The sequence below is a fragment of the Mauremys mutica genome, chromosome 8 (assembly GCF_020497125.1).
Source record: "Mauremys mutica isolate MM-2020 ecotype Southern chromosome 8, ASM2049712v1, whole genome shotgun sequence".
NCBI classification, from domain to species: domain Eukaryota; kingdom Metazoa; phylum Chordata; order Testudines; family Geoemydidae; genus Mauremys; species Mauremys mutica.
In genome coordinates this window covers 80,243,241-80,259,870 of record NC_059079.1, presented here as the reverse complement: position 1 = coordinate 80,259,870, position 16,630 = coordinate 80,243,241, and the positions used below count along the sequence as shown (strand labels likewise).

Below are 16,630 nucleotides of genomic sequence, written 5' to 3'. Positions count from 1 at the left end.
ACTAGATGACCTCTCGAGGTTCCTTCCAGTTCTGATTCTATGATATGATGCCCATGAGAACAGTCTTCAAATATATATAAACAGGATGAGGATGATCGTTCTCCATGTTTGAGCCAATTACTTCCTGTCCTACCCTCGATCTGCAACAAGGAAGATGGTTTTAATATTAGAAAAAAAGTTCTAATTTTAAGAATAGGTAAGTACTGGAATATGTTGTCATGGGAAGCCTGTCACTGGAGGATTTTAAGAACAGGTTGGTCAAATATCTGTCTAGATGACCCCAATCTCATATCAGTGCAGAGGGTTGGACTAGATGACCTCTTGAGATCCTATCTAGCCCTAAGTTTCTCTGATTGTACAAGGCTTCCTATGTAGCCCATCATCCCATTCCTCTGGTCATGTGGACATATAGTATACAGGGCACTGCTTCCCCTGTGGGGAACTGATGGGAAAGCAGAGGACAGGTACAGTAGGGGATCTATGAGTAGGATGAGAGGTGAATCTGAATAATCCAGAGAAGAGTTTGGCCCCTGCTATCCTGCAGTCTCTTATGTTGGTCTCTCTCAAGTCAAACTGCTTCATTATAAATGTTAGGATATTACAAATGCTGCCAAAAAGTCCCTTTTCAGACTCTAAATACATGGCAGATTACTTAGGTCACCTGCACAACACTGTATTTGGTACAGAAATCCTACTCTGATACTTACTTTTCATTGTGGTCTTGCTCCCTGAGATGACGATTGAAGAAATAGGAAATACTAAACCATACCTTCCTCTAGAACAGGGGAATAACTGCCTAATTTCATAGTGTAGAAGCATCCTTAGAATTGAATTACTTTCTACCTGTCTTCGTTGGCCGAATGGATCACATGCTGCTTTGAGCCATCTCCCATTGGTGCTAATGTGTCCTTTCACTGACACTGATCAGTGGGGCATTTGATTGTAAATAGTAGGTCAGAGTTGGGGAAGGTTGCTTTACTGGTTAGGGCACTGGCCTGGAACTAAGAAGCCCCACATTCAGCTCCCTGCTCTGCCCTGTACTTCCTGTGACACCTTGGGCAAGTGCCTTAAACTCTCTGTACCTCAGTTCCCTATCTGTAAAATGGGGACAATAGCACTGCCCTACATCAGAGGCATCTTGTTAGAATACAAACATCAAAGATTGTGAGGCAATGAGATGTCCCCCATTAGTGGGATATATAAGTAACAATGGTAGAGAATATCAGAGCGGTAGCCGTGTTAGTCTGGATATGTAAAAGCAGCAAAGCGTCCTGTGGCACCTTATAGACTAACAGACGTATTGGAGCATGAGCTTTCGTGGGTGAATAGCCACTTAATCAGATGCATGTCAGAGGATGCATGGTAGAGAGGCATAGGTAGATCTGAAGTAATTGCTTTTGATCTTCTTTGTTTTAAAAGCCAGAAAAGCTTTTACACCATTTAAGATGCCACTCAGGCCAGCCTAGGTATTGGCAATCAGAGTTGATTATAATCTACATGATCTGTTTTGGCATTAAAATGACTAGAGCTTATTGTGTCCTTGCAAGATGGAGATTTAGAGTGCGGGGAAAGGGTGCAGGGGAGAAGAGGAACTATGAGATTATTTTTAATTTTTATTGTTTGCATAGTCTACTAGGCATTTTTTACAAACAGGTAAGAAGGCAAGGCCACAAGGGATTTGTAATCCAAACAGACAACAAACCAATGAAGTTAGAGTGAAAGAAAGCAATGGAAAGCATTATGGCTGAATTACAGAAATGTAGGTCTGGAAGGGACCTTGAGAGGTCATCTAGTCCATCCTCCCATTCTGAGGCAGGGATTCCATAATGTCCCTTGGTTACATATTCTGGTATTTACCTATCCTTCCAGTTGGAACAATTTTCTTCATATCTAACCCAAATCTCCTTTTTTGCTGCAGATTGAGCTGATTACTTCTTGTCCTACTTTCAGGCATATAGAGAACAACTGATCACTGTCATCTTTATAACAGCTCTTAACATATTTGAAGAATATCAGGTCACTGCTGACTTCTTTACTCAAGACTAAACATGCCCAGTCTATTTAACCTTTCTTCAGAGATCAGATTTTTCTAAACCTTTTATCATTTTTGTTGTTCTTTTCTAAACTCTCTCCAATTTGTCCAATCTTTCTTAAAATATTGGACACAATACCCTCAGATGAGGCCTCACTAGTGCCAAGTACATCAGAACAACCAGCTCCCATGTTTTACATACAACACTCCTGTTAATACATCCCAAATGATATTGGCTTTTTTTGCAACAATACCACATTGTTGGCTCTCATTCAATTTTGCACCACTATATTCCCCTAGATACTTTCTGCAGTATTTCTGCCTAGCCAGTTATTTCCCATTTTTGTATCTGTGCATGTGATTTTTTTTTTCCTTTCTAAGTGTAGTACTTTACACTTCTCTGTTAAATTTCATCTGGTTGATTTTTACCAATTTTCCAATCTATCAAGATCCTTTCAATTTCTAATCCTGTCCTCCAACATGCTTGCAATCCTTCCCAGAAAATTGTATAAGTATACTCTCCACTCCATTATCCAACTCATAATGAAAACATTAAATAGTACTGGGTACAGGACTGACCCCTGTGGGAACTTACTAGATAGGACCTCTCAGTCTGACAGTGAAGCACTGAGAACAACAGTGTGAATATGGTTTTCTGGCTAGTTGTGCACATACTTTATAGCAGTTTCATCAAAACCATATTTCCCTATTTTGAGAATGTTAGTAAGGATTTTGACACGATCCCACCTAAAATCAAGATATATCAAATCAACTGCATCCCCCTATCCACTAAGCCAGTAATCCTGTCAAAGAAAGAAATTAGGTTTGTTTGGCACGATTTGCTCTTGACAAATCCATGTTGGCTATTGCTTATCACCCAACTATCCTCCAAGTGCTTACAAATTGATTATTTAATAATTTGTTCCAGTATCTTTCCAGGTATCAGTAAGGCTGACTGGCATATAATTCTGTGGGTCTTCTTTGTTCCTCTTTTTAAAGATATGTACTATGTTTGCCCTTCTCCTGTCCACTGGACATCTGTCCTCTAGGAGTTCTCAAAGATAATGACTAATGATTCTGAAAGTGCTTCGGCTAGTTCCTTAAGTACCCAAAGGAGCTTTTCATCAGGCCCTGCTGACTGGAAACATCTATCTCATCTAAATATTCTTTAATTTGTTTTCTATCCTAATATTAATTTCTACTCCGTTAATATTAATTGTGTTATGCTTTTGGTCACAATTAAACTTTTAGTGAAGACTGGAGCAAAGTAGGTATTAAACACCTCAGCCTTCTTGTTATGGTCCATTATTAGCTCTTTCCATGCGGAGTAGTGGAATTGCACTTTCCTTCATCCTTCTCTTGTTCCTAATGTATTTAAAGAATCTCTACTTATTGCCTTTTATGTCCCTTGCCAGATGTAACTTATTTTGTGCCTTAGCCTGAGTTTGTGCCTACATGCTTTGTGCTATTCTTTTCTACTCATCCTTAGTCATTTTTTCATGTTTCCACTTTTTGTAGGATTCCTTTTTGATTTGTAGATCATTAAAGAGCTCTTGATGCAGTGATATTGGCCGTTTACTGTTCTTTCTGTTTTTCCTTCACATCAGAATCATTTGCTGTTGTGAGGCACAGACAGCTGCAGCATCACAGGAGCCAGCAAACAGAGCTCTAAACAGGAGAGTTTGAGTGGGACTTCTGTTGGAGGAGAAGAGGCTGGATTTAGGTGGGAAGCCTATGACAGATACAAAGGTAGCAGTGGTAGTGACCCAAGCAGTGGAAGACACAAGGGAGACTGTGCCAGGCTGGGAAAGACGCTTAAGGAAACTGAGGCCCAGGTGATCTTCAGTGGGATTCTGCCTATTCCTAGAGAAGGGCAACAAAGGTGTGACAAGATTATGATGATCAACAGATGGCTAGGGCAGTGGTGCTATAAGAAGGACTTTGGGATGTATGGCCACTGAGAGGCAATCATGGGCAGAGTATGGTTCTCTCGGGATGGACTGCACCTGAATAGGGAGGGAAATAGACTTCTAGGATGGAGGCTGGCACAACTGATTAAGAAACCTTTAAACTAGGAGTTGAGGGGAGATGGTTAGGAGACGTCCAGGTAGTCTCCACGCTGGATTTTAATATTGAGAGGGAAGAAAATGAAATAAGAAAGGATACAGCCGTGGGTAGGAGAATGGACATACGAAGGAAGGGTAGTATAGATACTACCCTTTTATAGGTGATACTGGCGGTAGAATGTCTGGGCCTAATTGGGTAAAGAATGTCAGCAAAGCCAAACAGCAAAAATTAAGATGTTTGTACACCAATGTGAGTAGTCTAGGTAACAAAATGGAGGAACTAGAGTTACTGGTGCAGGAAGTGAAACCGGATATTATAGGGATAACATAAACATGGTGAAATAGTAGTCATGACTGGAGTACAGGTATTGAAGGCTATGTGCTGTTTAGGAAAGACAGAAATAAAGGCAAAGGTGGTGGAGTAGCATTGTATATCAATGATGAGGTAGACTGTAAAGAAATAAGAAGGAATGGAATGGATAAGACAGCATCTGTCTGGGCAAAAATCACATTGGGGAACAAAGCTACTAGAGCCTCCCCTGAGCTAGTGATTGGTGTGTGCTATAGACCACCGGGATCTGATTTGGATATGGATACAGACCTTTCAAATGTTTTTAATTAAGTAAATACTAATGGGAATTGTGTGATCATGGGAAACTTTAACTTCCCAGATATAGACTGGAGGACAAGTGCTAGTAATAATAATAGGGCTCAGATTTTCCTGGATGCAATAGCTGATGGATTCCTTCACCGGGTAGTTGCTGAACCAACAAGAGGGGATGCCATTTTAGATTTCGTTTTGGTGAGTAGTGAGGACCTCATAGAAGAAATGGTTGTATGGGACAACCTTGGTTTGAGCAATCATGAGCTAATTCAGTTTAAACTAAAGGAAAGGATAAACAAAAAATAGATCTCTGACTAGGGTTTTTTATTTCAAAAGGACTAATTTTAAAAAGTTAAGGAAATTTAGTTAGGAAAGTGGATTGGACTGAAGAACTTGTGGATCTAAAGGCAGAAGAGGCCTGGAATTACTTCAAGTCAAAGTTGCAGAAACTATCAACAGCCTGCATCCCAAGAAAGGGGTGAAAAATTCATAGGCAGGAATTGTACACCAAGCTGGATGAGCAAGCATCTCACAGAGGTGATTAAGAAAAAGCAGAAAGCCTACCAGGAGTGGAAGATGGGGGTGATCAGCAAGGAAAGCTACCTTATTGAGGTCAGAACATGTAGGGATAAAGTGAGAAAGGCCAAATGCCATGTAGGGTTGGACCTTGCAAAGGGAATTAAAACCAATAGTAAAAGGTTCTACAGCCATATAAATAAGAAAAAAACAAAGAAAGAAGTGGGACCGCTAAACACGGAGGATGGAGTGGAGGTTAAGGATAATCTAGGCATGGCCCAATATCTAAACAATACTTTGCCTCAGTCTTTAATGAGGCTAATGAGGAGCTTAGGGATAATGGTAGGATGACAAATGGAAATGAGGATACACAGGTAGATATTACCACATCCGAGGTAGAAACCAAACGCAAACAGCTTAATGGGACTAAATCGGGGGGCCAGATAATCTTCATCCAAGAATATTAAAGGAACTGGCACATGAAATTGCAAGCCCATTAGCAAGAATTTTTAATGAATCAGTAAACTCAGGAGTTGTACCGTATGACTGGAGAATTGCAAACATAGTTCCTATTTTTAAGAAAGGGAAAAAAAGTGATCCGAGTAAATATAGGCCTGTTAGTTTGACATCTGTAGTATGCAAGGTTGTGGAAAAAATTTTTGAAGGAGAAAGTAATTAAGGACATTGAGGTCAATGGTAATTGGGACAAAATACAACATGGTTTTACAGAAGGTAGATCATGCCAAACCAACCTGATCTTCTTCTTTGAGAAGGTAACAGATTTTTTAGACAAAGGAAAAGCCATGGATCTAATTTACCTCGATTTCAGTAAGGCATTTGATATGGTTCCACGTGGGGAATTATTAGCTAAATTGGAAAAGATAGGGATGAATATGAAAATTGAAAGGTGGATAAGGAACTGGTTAAAGGGGAGATGACAATGGGTCGTACTGAAAGGTGAATTGTCAGGCTGGGGGGAGGTTACTAGTGGAGTTCCTCAAGGATTGGTTTTGGGACCAATCTTATTTAATCTTTTTATTACTGACCTTGGCACAAAAAGTGGGAGTGTGCTAATAAAGTTTGCAGATGACATGAATCTGGGAGGTACTGCCAATACAGAGAAGGACCGGGATATCATACAGGAAAATCTGGATGACCTTGTAAACTGGAGTAATAGTAATAGGATGAAATTTAATAGTGAAAAGTGCAAGGTCATGCATTTAGGGATTAATAACAAGAATTTTTGTTATAAGCTGGGGACAGGTCAGTTGGAAGTAACAGAAGAGAAGAAGGACCTCAGAGTATTAGTTGATCACAGGATGACTATGAGCCACCAATGTGATATGGCTGTGAAAAAAGCTAATGCACTCTTGGGATGCATCAGGCAAGGTATTTCCAGTAGAGATAAGGAGGTGTTAGTACCATTATACAAGGCACTGGTGAGACCTCATCTGGAACACCATGTGCAATTCTGGTCTCCCATGTTTAAGAAGGATAAATTCAAACTGGAACAGGTACAGAGAAGGGCTACTAGGATGATCCAAGGAATGGAAAACCTGTCTTATGAAAGGAGACTCAAAGAGCTTGGCTTGTTTAGCCTAACTAAAAGAAGGCTGAGGGGAGATATGATTGCTCTCTATAAATATATCAGAGGGATAAATACCAGGGAGGGAGAGGAATTATTTAAACTCAGTACCAATGTGGACACAAGAACAAATGGATATAAACTGGCCATCAGGAAGTTTAGACTTGAAATTAGACAAAGGTTTCTAACCATCAGAGGAGTAAAGTTCTGGAACAGCCTTCCACGGGGAGCAGTGGGTGCAAAAGACATATCTGGCTTCAAGACTAAGCTTGACAAGTTTATGGAGGGGATGGTATGATGGGATAGCCTAATTTTGGTAATTAATTGATCTTTGACTATTAGCGGTAAATATGCCCAATGGCCTGTGATGAGATATTAGATGGGGTGGGATCTGAGTTACAACAGATAATTCTTTCCTGGGTGTCTGGCTGGTGAGTCTTGCCCACATGCTCAGGGTTTAGCTGATCGCCATATTTGGGGTCATGAAGGAATTTTCCTCCAGAGCAGATTGGCAGAGGCCCTGGGGGTTTTTCACCTTCCTCTGCAGCATGGGTCACTTGCTAGAGGATTCTCTGCACCTTGAAGTCTTTAAACCATGGTTTGAGTACTTCAATAGCTCAGACATAGGTTAGGGGGTTGATACAAGAGTGGGTGGGTGAGATTCTGTGGCCTGTGTTGTGCAGGAGGTCAGACTAGATGATCATAATGGTCCCTTCTGACCTTAGTCTGTGAATCTATGATTACTTAATATTGCTTCTTTGAGAAACTCCTAGCTTTCCTGACCTCCTTCCATCCTGAGATTTTCTTCCAATGGGACCTCTGCTGCCATTTCCCCAAATTTTAACCTGCTTTTTTTTAACTCTGCTGTCCTTATTCTGTTGCTTTCACTCCTTCTGTTACGAAATCTTGTTAATTCTACAGTTTTTGTTTGGATTTATTATTTTCAAGCATTTTTAGCATCTACTTTACTCACTTCTCTGAGCTTGAGCACTGGTGTTCACAGCTCTTTTTCCACTATTGCCAGATTCAAGTCCTTAGTGAAAAGTGATCATACAAGACAAGTTTGCTCACATTCTACCACAGGTAAAGTGGACAAAGAAAATACAATGGACATCATTTATCTTTTCAAAATCAATAAAGTTTTAGGGGGATCTGGCAATAACTCCCATATTTAGGTTGCCTATGTATATTACTCACATGAGACACTAATCTATCTGTTTGTATACATCGCCATTATTTTTTTCAAGTCACTCTTAATGAACAATATTATGATAGTGCATTTGAAAGAGAATAATCCCAAAGCCCTAAAATATAAAAAAATGTAATTTTAAAAGAGAACAAAACAAGACGAATGCAAGCCTAGGGGATCAGCAGAACACAAGAAAGGGAGAGATCATCAAATAACTGAAAACTATTTCACGAGACCAAAAGAATGATGGGTATCTTACAGAACAGGCAAAGAAACTTTTATCTTTCATGGTGAAGCCTTGCAAACAGCAGAACTCAGTGTTACTCAGTGTTAATTTAATGCAAATATAATTTTAATCAATAACTTGCTATAATGGATGGAAAATATATAAATTGGTTCAAATGCCTTCCAATCATTTACCCACAGCTGCACAGGAAAGCTGTTCCAGTCTTAAGTCTGATTTATCTTTAATGGGTATCTAAACATGATGGGGCATGATGAAAAACATTCAAAAAGTAACTAGATTAGATGTAGTGTTCAATTTGACATATTTCACATGTTTTCAGGATGGAAGTCCTATCCAACTGAGCAATGAAATCATACTCAGCAGGTGGTACTTTCAAAAGCACTCAGCATTGGCCTAACTGCTTCCCCTGGAGTCAGTAATGAGTTCTGTCATTAACCTGAATGGGTGCAAGGTGAGGCCAGTTACAAAGATTTCTGAATATTTCCCCAATGGGTTTTTAGTCTGTATCTGGTTATTTTCCACACAATGACAAATACCATGTTTTCCTCGCTTGTTTTTTTTCTCTAGGAATGTGTCCTTTTCTTTCCTGAGATAACACAAATAGCAGGTCTCTAGATCAACATTTTAGAGGCCTCACTATCCATTTGCTCTGTGCTTGTCCAGGAGTTATATCTCCAACCCATTCAACATATCCATTTTGAAACATGAGGTTTGGTTTGGATTTACTTACGGCACACTCAGTTTGGGAAATTTCTGAATATCATTTTCAGACATGTTCTGCAACAGAAACACACATGGTATATGTTACAAAATTGTCCATGTAACAGCTTGGGAGATAAGGAAGCTTTAATATTCTTTCATGTGTCAAAACATTATAATTAACAGGACTGCATGATAAGTAGAAAACGAATGAAGAACAGGTACAAACCTAAGCCCCTGTTCAGCATTTAGGATTCGATTCAACAAAATATTAAGCATTTGCCTAACTTTAAGCACTAACATGAGGTAAATGGCACTACATATATGCTTAAACTTAGGTGTGTGCTTAGGTACCATGCCGTGTTGTGTTGTAATTGGGTCTCTGCTGGTGCTATGCTGCTCAGTTGACACTGTGTTACTGTGGGGTGAGATTTAAAATGTTGACCTGCTGCACCTAGGGGCGATGTATAAAAACCTTTCCTCCAACAGCCTTTTCCCTGTAGCTTGTCATAGTTACTGGAATTATACTGAGCAAACAGGCAAAATTTCAAGCATACACAAGAATGCATTTTAAACTATAACCACGTGACCCAAAAGCTCATCCCATGGTCCCTAGGGCAATGTACAAGCAGCTTAAATCAGAACAAAGATGGACACACATTTTAATGAAAACATTCTCTATTAGTTCTTCTGTCCTCTCTCTCTCTCTCTCTCTCTCTCTCTCTGCTTTGCTAGATCTTGATCCCCACTTAATGTTGCCCTAGGGCTGGACGCATCTAGCCCAGTGGTTAATAAATCTCTGGTGTCGTGGCCTCAAGGAAGTGAAATATCCTTTGAGATAATACATCCCATCTCTATGCACCAATTCACACAAAGAGGAGATCCACCTCCCCTTGAGATCTAACCCTGATGACAGACTTGAACTCCAAACACAGTTCATAGAGTCTACTGATGTCTTCACCCATGGCCATAACACTTCTGTTGGCAATACATGAATTCTCTGCTTCTCTCAGAGAGCTCTACAGAAAAAGGTGGGGGGTTTTCTCCAACATTTTTTTTAAAACCGTTGCCATTTCAAAAGCGCTCGGTGTGTGTGTGTGTGTGTGTGTGTGTGTGTTTAAATGAAAAGAGGTGTTCCTAGTTGTGGGAGGCAGAAGTGGGCAATGCTCTGTGGTTTTGACTCTCAAGAGTTCTCTGATTCAAATTGCATTCACGCCTTTTTGTTCTGCAACGAGCCTGGGTTGGAACGAACTCAAAAACTCCAGGTTGCACTCCTTTGAAATCACCCAGTTTCTCCAAGCTGCACAGCAAAATCATGAGAAACTATAAACTTCAGTGTCAATATGAAACCATGAAATGGGGGCCAGGTTTTCTTGACTGGGTCAGGAGTCTTATGCTGGCAACACATTCTGAAGCCGGGCAAGCTTTGCACTATGGTTTTTCAATGAAGGTTTTACACAGATATATTTGTTGCCTGCCATGACCAGATGCTTAGCACAGTCCTAAGGGCACTATTGGTATTGTGTGTTTGAACATGATGTAATAATCAGGGATAGGATACTGTGGGTTACACAAGGAAACTTTAACGTATGCAGGGGTTTAAGGCAAAAACTCATCATGTTTTGCACATTTTAGCTGACTTTTAATTTTGTTGTTTGTTTAGGAAAGGGGCTGATGGATTTTTTTCATATTCTTACAATTAAAGAGCTAGCTTGTCCCTGGCCTAGCTCAAATGTGTGAGGGTGGGGAGGCGGGCACAAGGAGCCTTGCCTTTGCTTCTTTGCACACCTTGTGCAAGGGCCAGTGACTGTCATAGAAACAACTCCCTCCCCTACATTGTGCCAAAGGGGGTAAAGAGGAAGTGAGGCGATGTCTTCCCCTCCCCCAAGGAGCTGGCCTCCTGCACCAGGAGAAGCAGCTGCATCTTCCTGAAGTGCCCATCGTGCAGTTCCACGTTACCTCCAACAGGGTCCAGTGTCTCAATGGCATAATTTGGCTCAATATGAGGGAAGTGAAAGATCTGCATGTTATATGTGCTTTTAAAAGGACATGGTAAACAACTTTAAAATGGCATTGTGGGATTCCATATATAGGTGTCAGCTTCAGACCATATCTGATCAGTTTTGAAAGTAAAAATGTGTTTTTAAACTGCCAGCTTTCAAAACTCCTCTTGGAACCTGAAAGTCAGGCTGGGATATTCCTGGCTCATATGAGCAATAAGTGGTCTCTAATTAAACGTGGTGAACAGGGGCGGCTCCAGGCACCAGCACGCCAAGCGTGTGCTTGGGGCGGCAAGCCACGGGGGGCGCTCTGCCGGTTGCCGCGAGGGTGGCAGGCAGGCTGCCTTCGGTGGCATGCCTGTGGAGGGTCCGCTGGTCCAGCGGCTTCGGCGGACCTCCCGCAGGCGTGCCGCCGAATCCGCGGGACCGGGGACCTCCCGCAGGCGCGCCGCCGAAGGCAGCCTGCCTGCCGTGCTTGGGGCGGCAAAATACCTAGAGCCGCCCCTGGTGATGAATAACTCTATTGAAGACTGTTCAGCCTAGAGCAGAATCAAGCTGCTGTCCCCAGAGGTGTCTTTGGCTCTGGAGAACTAACATTAGTGAAATGTGGTGAAATATATATTTCTCTTAGGGAAACATCCTATAGAGTCATAAAATTTAATAATACATTTAAACCAACCATTAGAACTCTATTAAAGGAATGTGGTTGTCTGTTAAATTCAGTAGCTTGGGTTAAAAATTCTGTAGGAAGAACATGTCTCTCCATTAAATTCTACAGAGTTTTAATTTTTAAATAATCCTATTGATTTAATCCCTAATATACTCTGTAGGACTTTTCCATGCGGGTAGTCAGCAGAGTAAAAATCATTACTCAAACTAGGGAGTGGATTCATTGGGACGGCACCATTTTTTCATTGTCATGTTGCTTGTATGGCTTTGTGAGTGAACATGAAACCCACAAACATTCATTCCGAACAGTATCGGGCTATCTAAATGTAATTTGGCAGTTTCTACATCTTACAAAAGTTATTAGAAAGACAATTACCCTAAAGAGAAGCAATTGATTTCTTACACATTGCTCTGCAGGCTGGATTTTTCCTTGTCACTTCTTCCCCATTGTTACACTTGTGCTTTGCATCTGCAGTAAGCAGAATGTTTTCTAGTATACAATGGCCAAGTAGGCAAAAAGTTAAAAACGAACAAAAATTATATTGGGAGAAATGAGGAAGCAGTAGCTACTGGCCTGCCTAGTAGAGATCAACCACTGAATCTGCTAGGCCATTTCTGCAGAAAAACATTCTAAACTGGTTATGTATCATAAGCACTTGGTAAACAATGCAAGAGTCAAATTTCCTTGGCCACACAGGTATTTCAGAAATGGCATTATGCTGCACACCATGATCACTGAGGACTGCACAGCGACAGCAGAGCTCGAACTCAGATCCTCCTTTTCTTAAACACAGGTATCTCGAAGAGCTGGTTAGGAGTTTTGCAAGGAAAAGGTTTTTCATTCATCACAAATCTTCTTGGGGCCAGAATGGAATGACTAGTTCTGATTCAGAGCAGGGGCTTGAACATGTGTCTCCCAAAGCCCAAATGAGTGCTTGGCATTCCAGATTCTCTTTATAGCCGGTGTCTTTCCATATCAAACCAGTCATTAGAAGCTACCAAATTACATTTGGAGGAACAGACATTACTAACAGTGAATGTCTGTAGGTGTCACGTTCACTCATGTAGCCATACAAAGAACCCGGCGATGCAAAAATGATACCATGTTACTCAACAGATCCAGAGTCATGTTTCTTAATTTACAGACTTATCCTTATCCAACATTATAAGATATTTGGATATTATATAAATTACTCTAACCACTGGACTATAGAGTTATTTATACAAAATGCAATAGCTTCAGCAGGAGCGACTGTGAGCGATCCACCCCTGAACAGGCAATAGCCTGGTGGTTAGGGCACACACCTGGAAGATGATTCAGAGCAGGAATTTAAGCCTGGGGGCTTGTCTACATGGTGTGTTAGTGCACACCAGCTGGGGTGTAAAGTTTAGTGTGCACTAGTATGTTGTGCACTAAAAGTTCCCTAATATGCATTGACATAGTCCCAGACTACATCAATGTGCACTAGTGCATGCCAGCAGGCTCCACACTGACAGTTAGTGCACAACATGCTGGTACGCATTAGAATTTACACTGAAGCTGGTGTGCACTAACCATCAGGCTATTGCCTATTCTAGGTGGGGTTTTTTCCTGTGCATTTTTTTTAATTAAAGTTTGAAAGGTCTCAGTTTTGTTCTGATGCACACAAAACACTTTTGAAATCTTGAAAATTTTCACAGAATAGGAAAAATGTTTCCTGCCTAACTCTAGTTCTAGTGCTTGAGCTGAATAAGACCTATAATGCACAGTAGAGCAGTTTTCATTCTATCCAGCAGAAGGTGGTATCCTGGTGGAATACTCTTTCATTTTTAGCAGACATGTTTTGAATTGCAAAAATTTGATGGATTTTCAAAACTTGACATTTCAAACAAACAAAAAACGAGAAGCTGGGAAGAATTGTCATGAAATTTGTGGGAAATTTTCCCCTTGACTAATTACAGAGCTGGTCCATAATTAGAATTTTGAGGGGAAAAATGAAAATGTTTCAGAGTGAAAAATTGTGAAATTACTTCCCTTTTTCTCAACTAGCTCTACTTAGTCAGTTTATTACTTTGTGTACATATGTATATATCCTCAAACTGATTTACAGAATTCCACTTAATGACAGTGAGTAATTATTAGGCTAAAATCTCTCTGTGGTACAATGTATAAGGCACTGAGTGAGTTTCAGGAGACAGAAGTTCTATTCCTGGCTCTATCACTGACCTACTTTGCGTAAATCACTTCCCTTCTCTGTGCCTTAGTTTCCTTTGTCTTGTCTGCTTAGATTATAAACTCTTTGTGGCGGGGCTGTCACTAAGTCTTTGTGTGATGATTATCACGTTGGGGCCTCTAATATACATAATTTAAGGTACATTTCCCTAGAACACCAATCTTATACTAATGTTCAATACCCCACATAGAGTGTAAACATTTTTCTGCAACAAGGTTTTTAATAAGAGCCAGATCCTGCCACCAGATCTGGGCTGTCCATCTCTGAAATTTGAAATAATGTATGCACTTAGGGGACTGAGAACAGCCCCCTTGTTTAATGACTGACCCATTAGGATTCTGTCATTTCTAGAGAGTGCAGATCTCATCCAGATAATTATGTTTATGATGGGATCAGATTTTCAACAGTGGAGAGACCTAGGTAGATTATGTTGCTTGAGGAAAAGGCATAACTCTCTAATGCCACTCTCTTTTACATGAGGGCAATCACAGTACATGGATAAAACTCTGTTTCTCCTAGCTAAAAACTGGGACCTGAATCAAGACTACCAGCAGGATCTGTGCATGTGAATATGCAAACATTCAAAGGACAAAATTAGGTTCTGATTCAAGGTTCACTTGCAAATACCCACTGTGCTTTGTGGGTCCTGTGCTCTCTTCCATGAAAGACAAGGGCAGATTGTGCCTTAGGATCATTTCCAAATTGAGTTTTAAAGATAATTATGACATTTTTATCAAAATAAAAATGTCAACCTACATGCTGTCAATTGATGTGGAATTAAGACCAGATAATGGTGGCTGTACAAATGAGAAATATGGGTTTGTTTGAGCCAGATGAACTGCAGGGATAAATCGAAGTATATCTATTAATTTCAGTGCAGCAGCACTGAATTATATCCCTTGTGAATCTGGCCTGTTAGTTGTGGTGATTTTAAATACTATTGATTATACATACGGTTTCAGAAAATAATCGTTTTTTATCCATAGGAGCTTAAAATGGCAGCCCTTGGCATAAATAGTCTCCAGCAGAGGGTTAGCTTTTACAGGCAAGTGGGTTGCACTGTTTTGCGAAGGTAGGTGGGGAAATCTGACAAGCTGTAGGTTACTGCTAACGCATGAAAAACAAGCATTTCCTATAAATGACCAGAAAGAATGTAAGCAAATATTGCTGCTGTGAACCTTCACTTTCTGTTTAAAAAAACAGTGTAAAATGGATTCAAGCTAAATGCAGCCATGGGGGTCCTGGTGTTCAGTGTCCATGTTTTAAAACAATGATCTTTGGTGTAAAACCAGGATGTCAATTTTAAGCCCAGATCCTTCAGAGTATGTAGGCATCTTACTCCCACTGATTTCCATAAGAGTTAAGTGCCTTTTTTGAATATCTGGGCCTTAATATGTAAGCAACTGTGTAGAGGCACAAAGAACACAAGGAATGTCCTTAATTGCAAACCCAAAGGCAGGCCAAGTGACGATTATATTGTGAATATGGAATTTTATTGTTGCACTTACCAAAAACCTTTGTCCACTTATGCTGTGTTTTCTGACGACTTTTTCACAGTCCTTATACCTTAACTGTGAACGGAGAGAAAAAGATTGTTGTTACACACTTGGTTAAATCTAAGATTAAGGTTAAGGCTTCAATTCGGCAAAGCACTTATGCACAAGCTTAGCTTTAAGCATATGATTCCGTCCCAAAGCAATCTAGCACAGCCTTGTCTAGAGATTTTAGCTAGACTGTATTAGCTATATTTGTGTCCTAATTAAGACAAAGCTATCAGGGCCAGGCAGAATTGCAGCCCCTATCCTCTGCTGCACCCGCTTGCATGGTGCAGATCTAGGCTGCCCCTTACTATGGCCAGCACACCTGGCCCCTTATTTATGTACTGATTTATTTTTCTTGAGAAATGTATGAAAAGGCCCCGTCAGACAATCTCTGCACACATTTTTAAAAAAATACACCACTCCTGCCCTTCCCTGAAAAGAAGCTGAACAAGTTCCCTGCAATCACTTTGTCCAACAAAAGCTTTGGAAAACGGATGAGCTTGACACTGCACTTTCAAACTGCAGGTATCTTGGACTAGTATGGCACAAAATGTTCAAAGCCAAGGAGTACGGAACAAGGGTGTCCTGCTCCCAGCTACTAGACATTCAGCATTGTTATAGCTAACACGTCTCCTCTAAGCTGAAATGACACACCTGTAACTTTGTACATGATCTGTTAACTTCCTTCTCTTCATTATTAAGATTATTGGCAATAAGGAGTTGTCTCGGGGCCCACCTAGAATGGGATGCCATTGTGGCAGTTGCATCCATGCACACAATGAAAACGCTGCCCTTGTCTCAAAGAGCGTGCAAATTAAATATAAGACAGGAGATTCCAGGTTAACCCAGCCAACAGATGGGGGCACAAGGTCACAGAGGATTATGATCATAATCATCAGCTGTTGCAGCTGCCTAGCTATTGTTGAGTGTTTTGTAGGCATCATGGAAGAGGAGTATTTGAGGAAAGATTTGAAAGAGGAGAATGTAGTGGCTTTGTGGATGTTTACAGAGAGCTCCTTAAACTTTGTGTTTGAACATACCTGGGATAACATGAGAGCATAGCGTTAGATTTTACATGTCCAATGAGTTAATGCTCAGTTTTAGTTAAAGAAGATAGGAGGCTTTCCACTGACTTCAATGGACTCTGGATCAGGTCCAGAGCTGGTAAAGCTCAGGTTGGGGGAGCACAAAGGTGGCTTTTTGCTGCCTTTGCACACTCCAAACCATGATTTGGCTAGGGGCTTGTCTGGGCTGTAGTGGTCTGCTTTC

General features: G+C 40.7%; 1 protein-coding gene across 2 annotated transcripts in view; it reads right to left on the bottom strand.

The window, feature by feature from the left end:
- LCP2 (lymphocyte cytosolic protein 2) overlaps window positions 1–16,630 on the bottom strand; it is a 58,409-nt gene that overhangs the window by 34,996 nt on the left and 6,783 nt on the right. For both annotated transcript variants that reach the window (XM_045025994.1, XM_045025996.1), the window contains 2 exons: window positions 15,329–15,391; window positions 8,970–9,016 (listed from right to left, as the gene is read on the bottom strand). In XM_045025994.1, coding sequence (XP_044881929.1) covers window positions 8,970–9,016; window positions 15,329–15,391 — 110 coding nt within the window. The remainder of the gene's footprint in view (window positions 1–8,969; window positions 9,017–15,328; window positions 15,392–16,630) is intronic.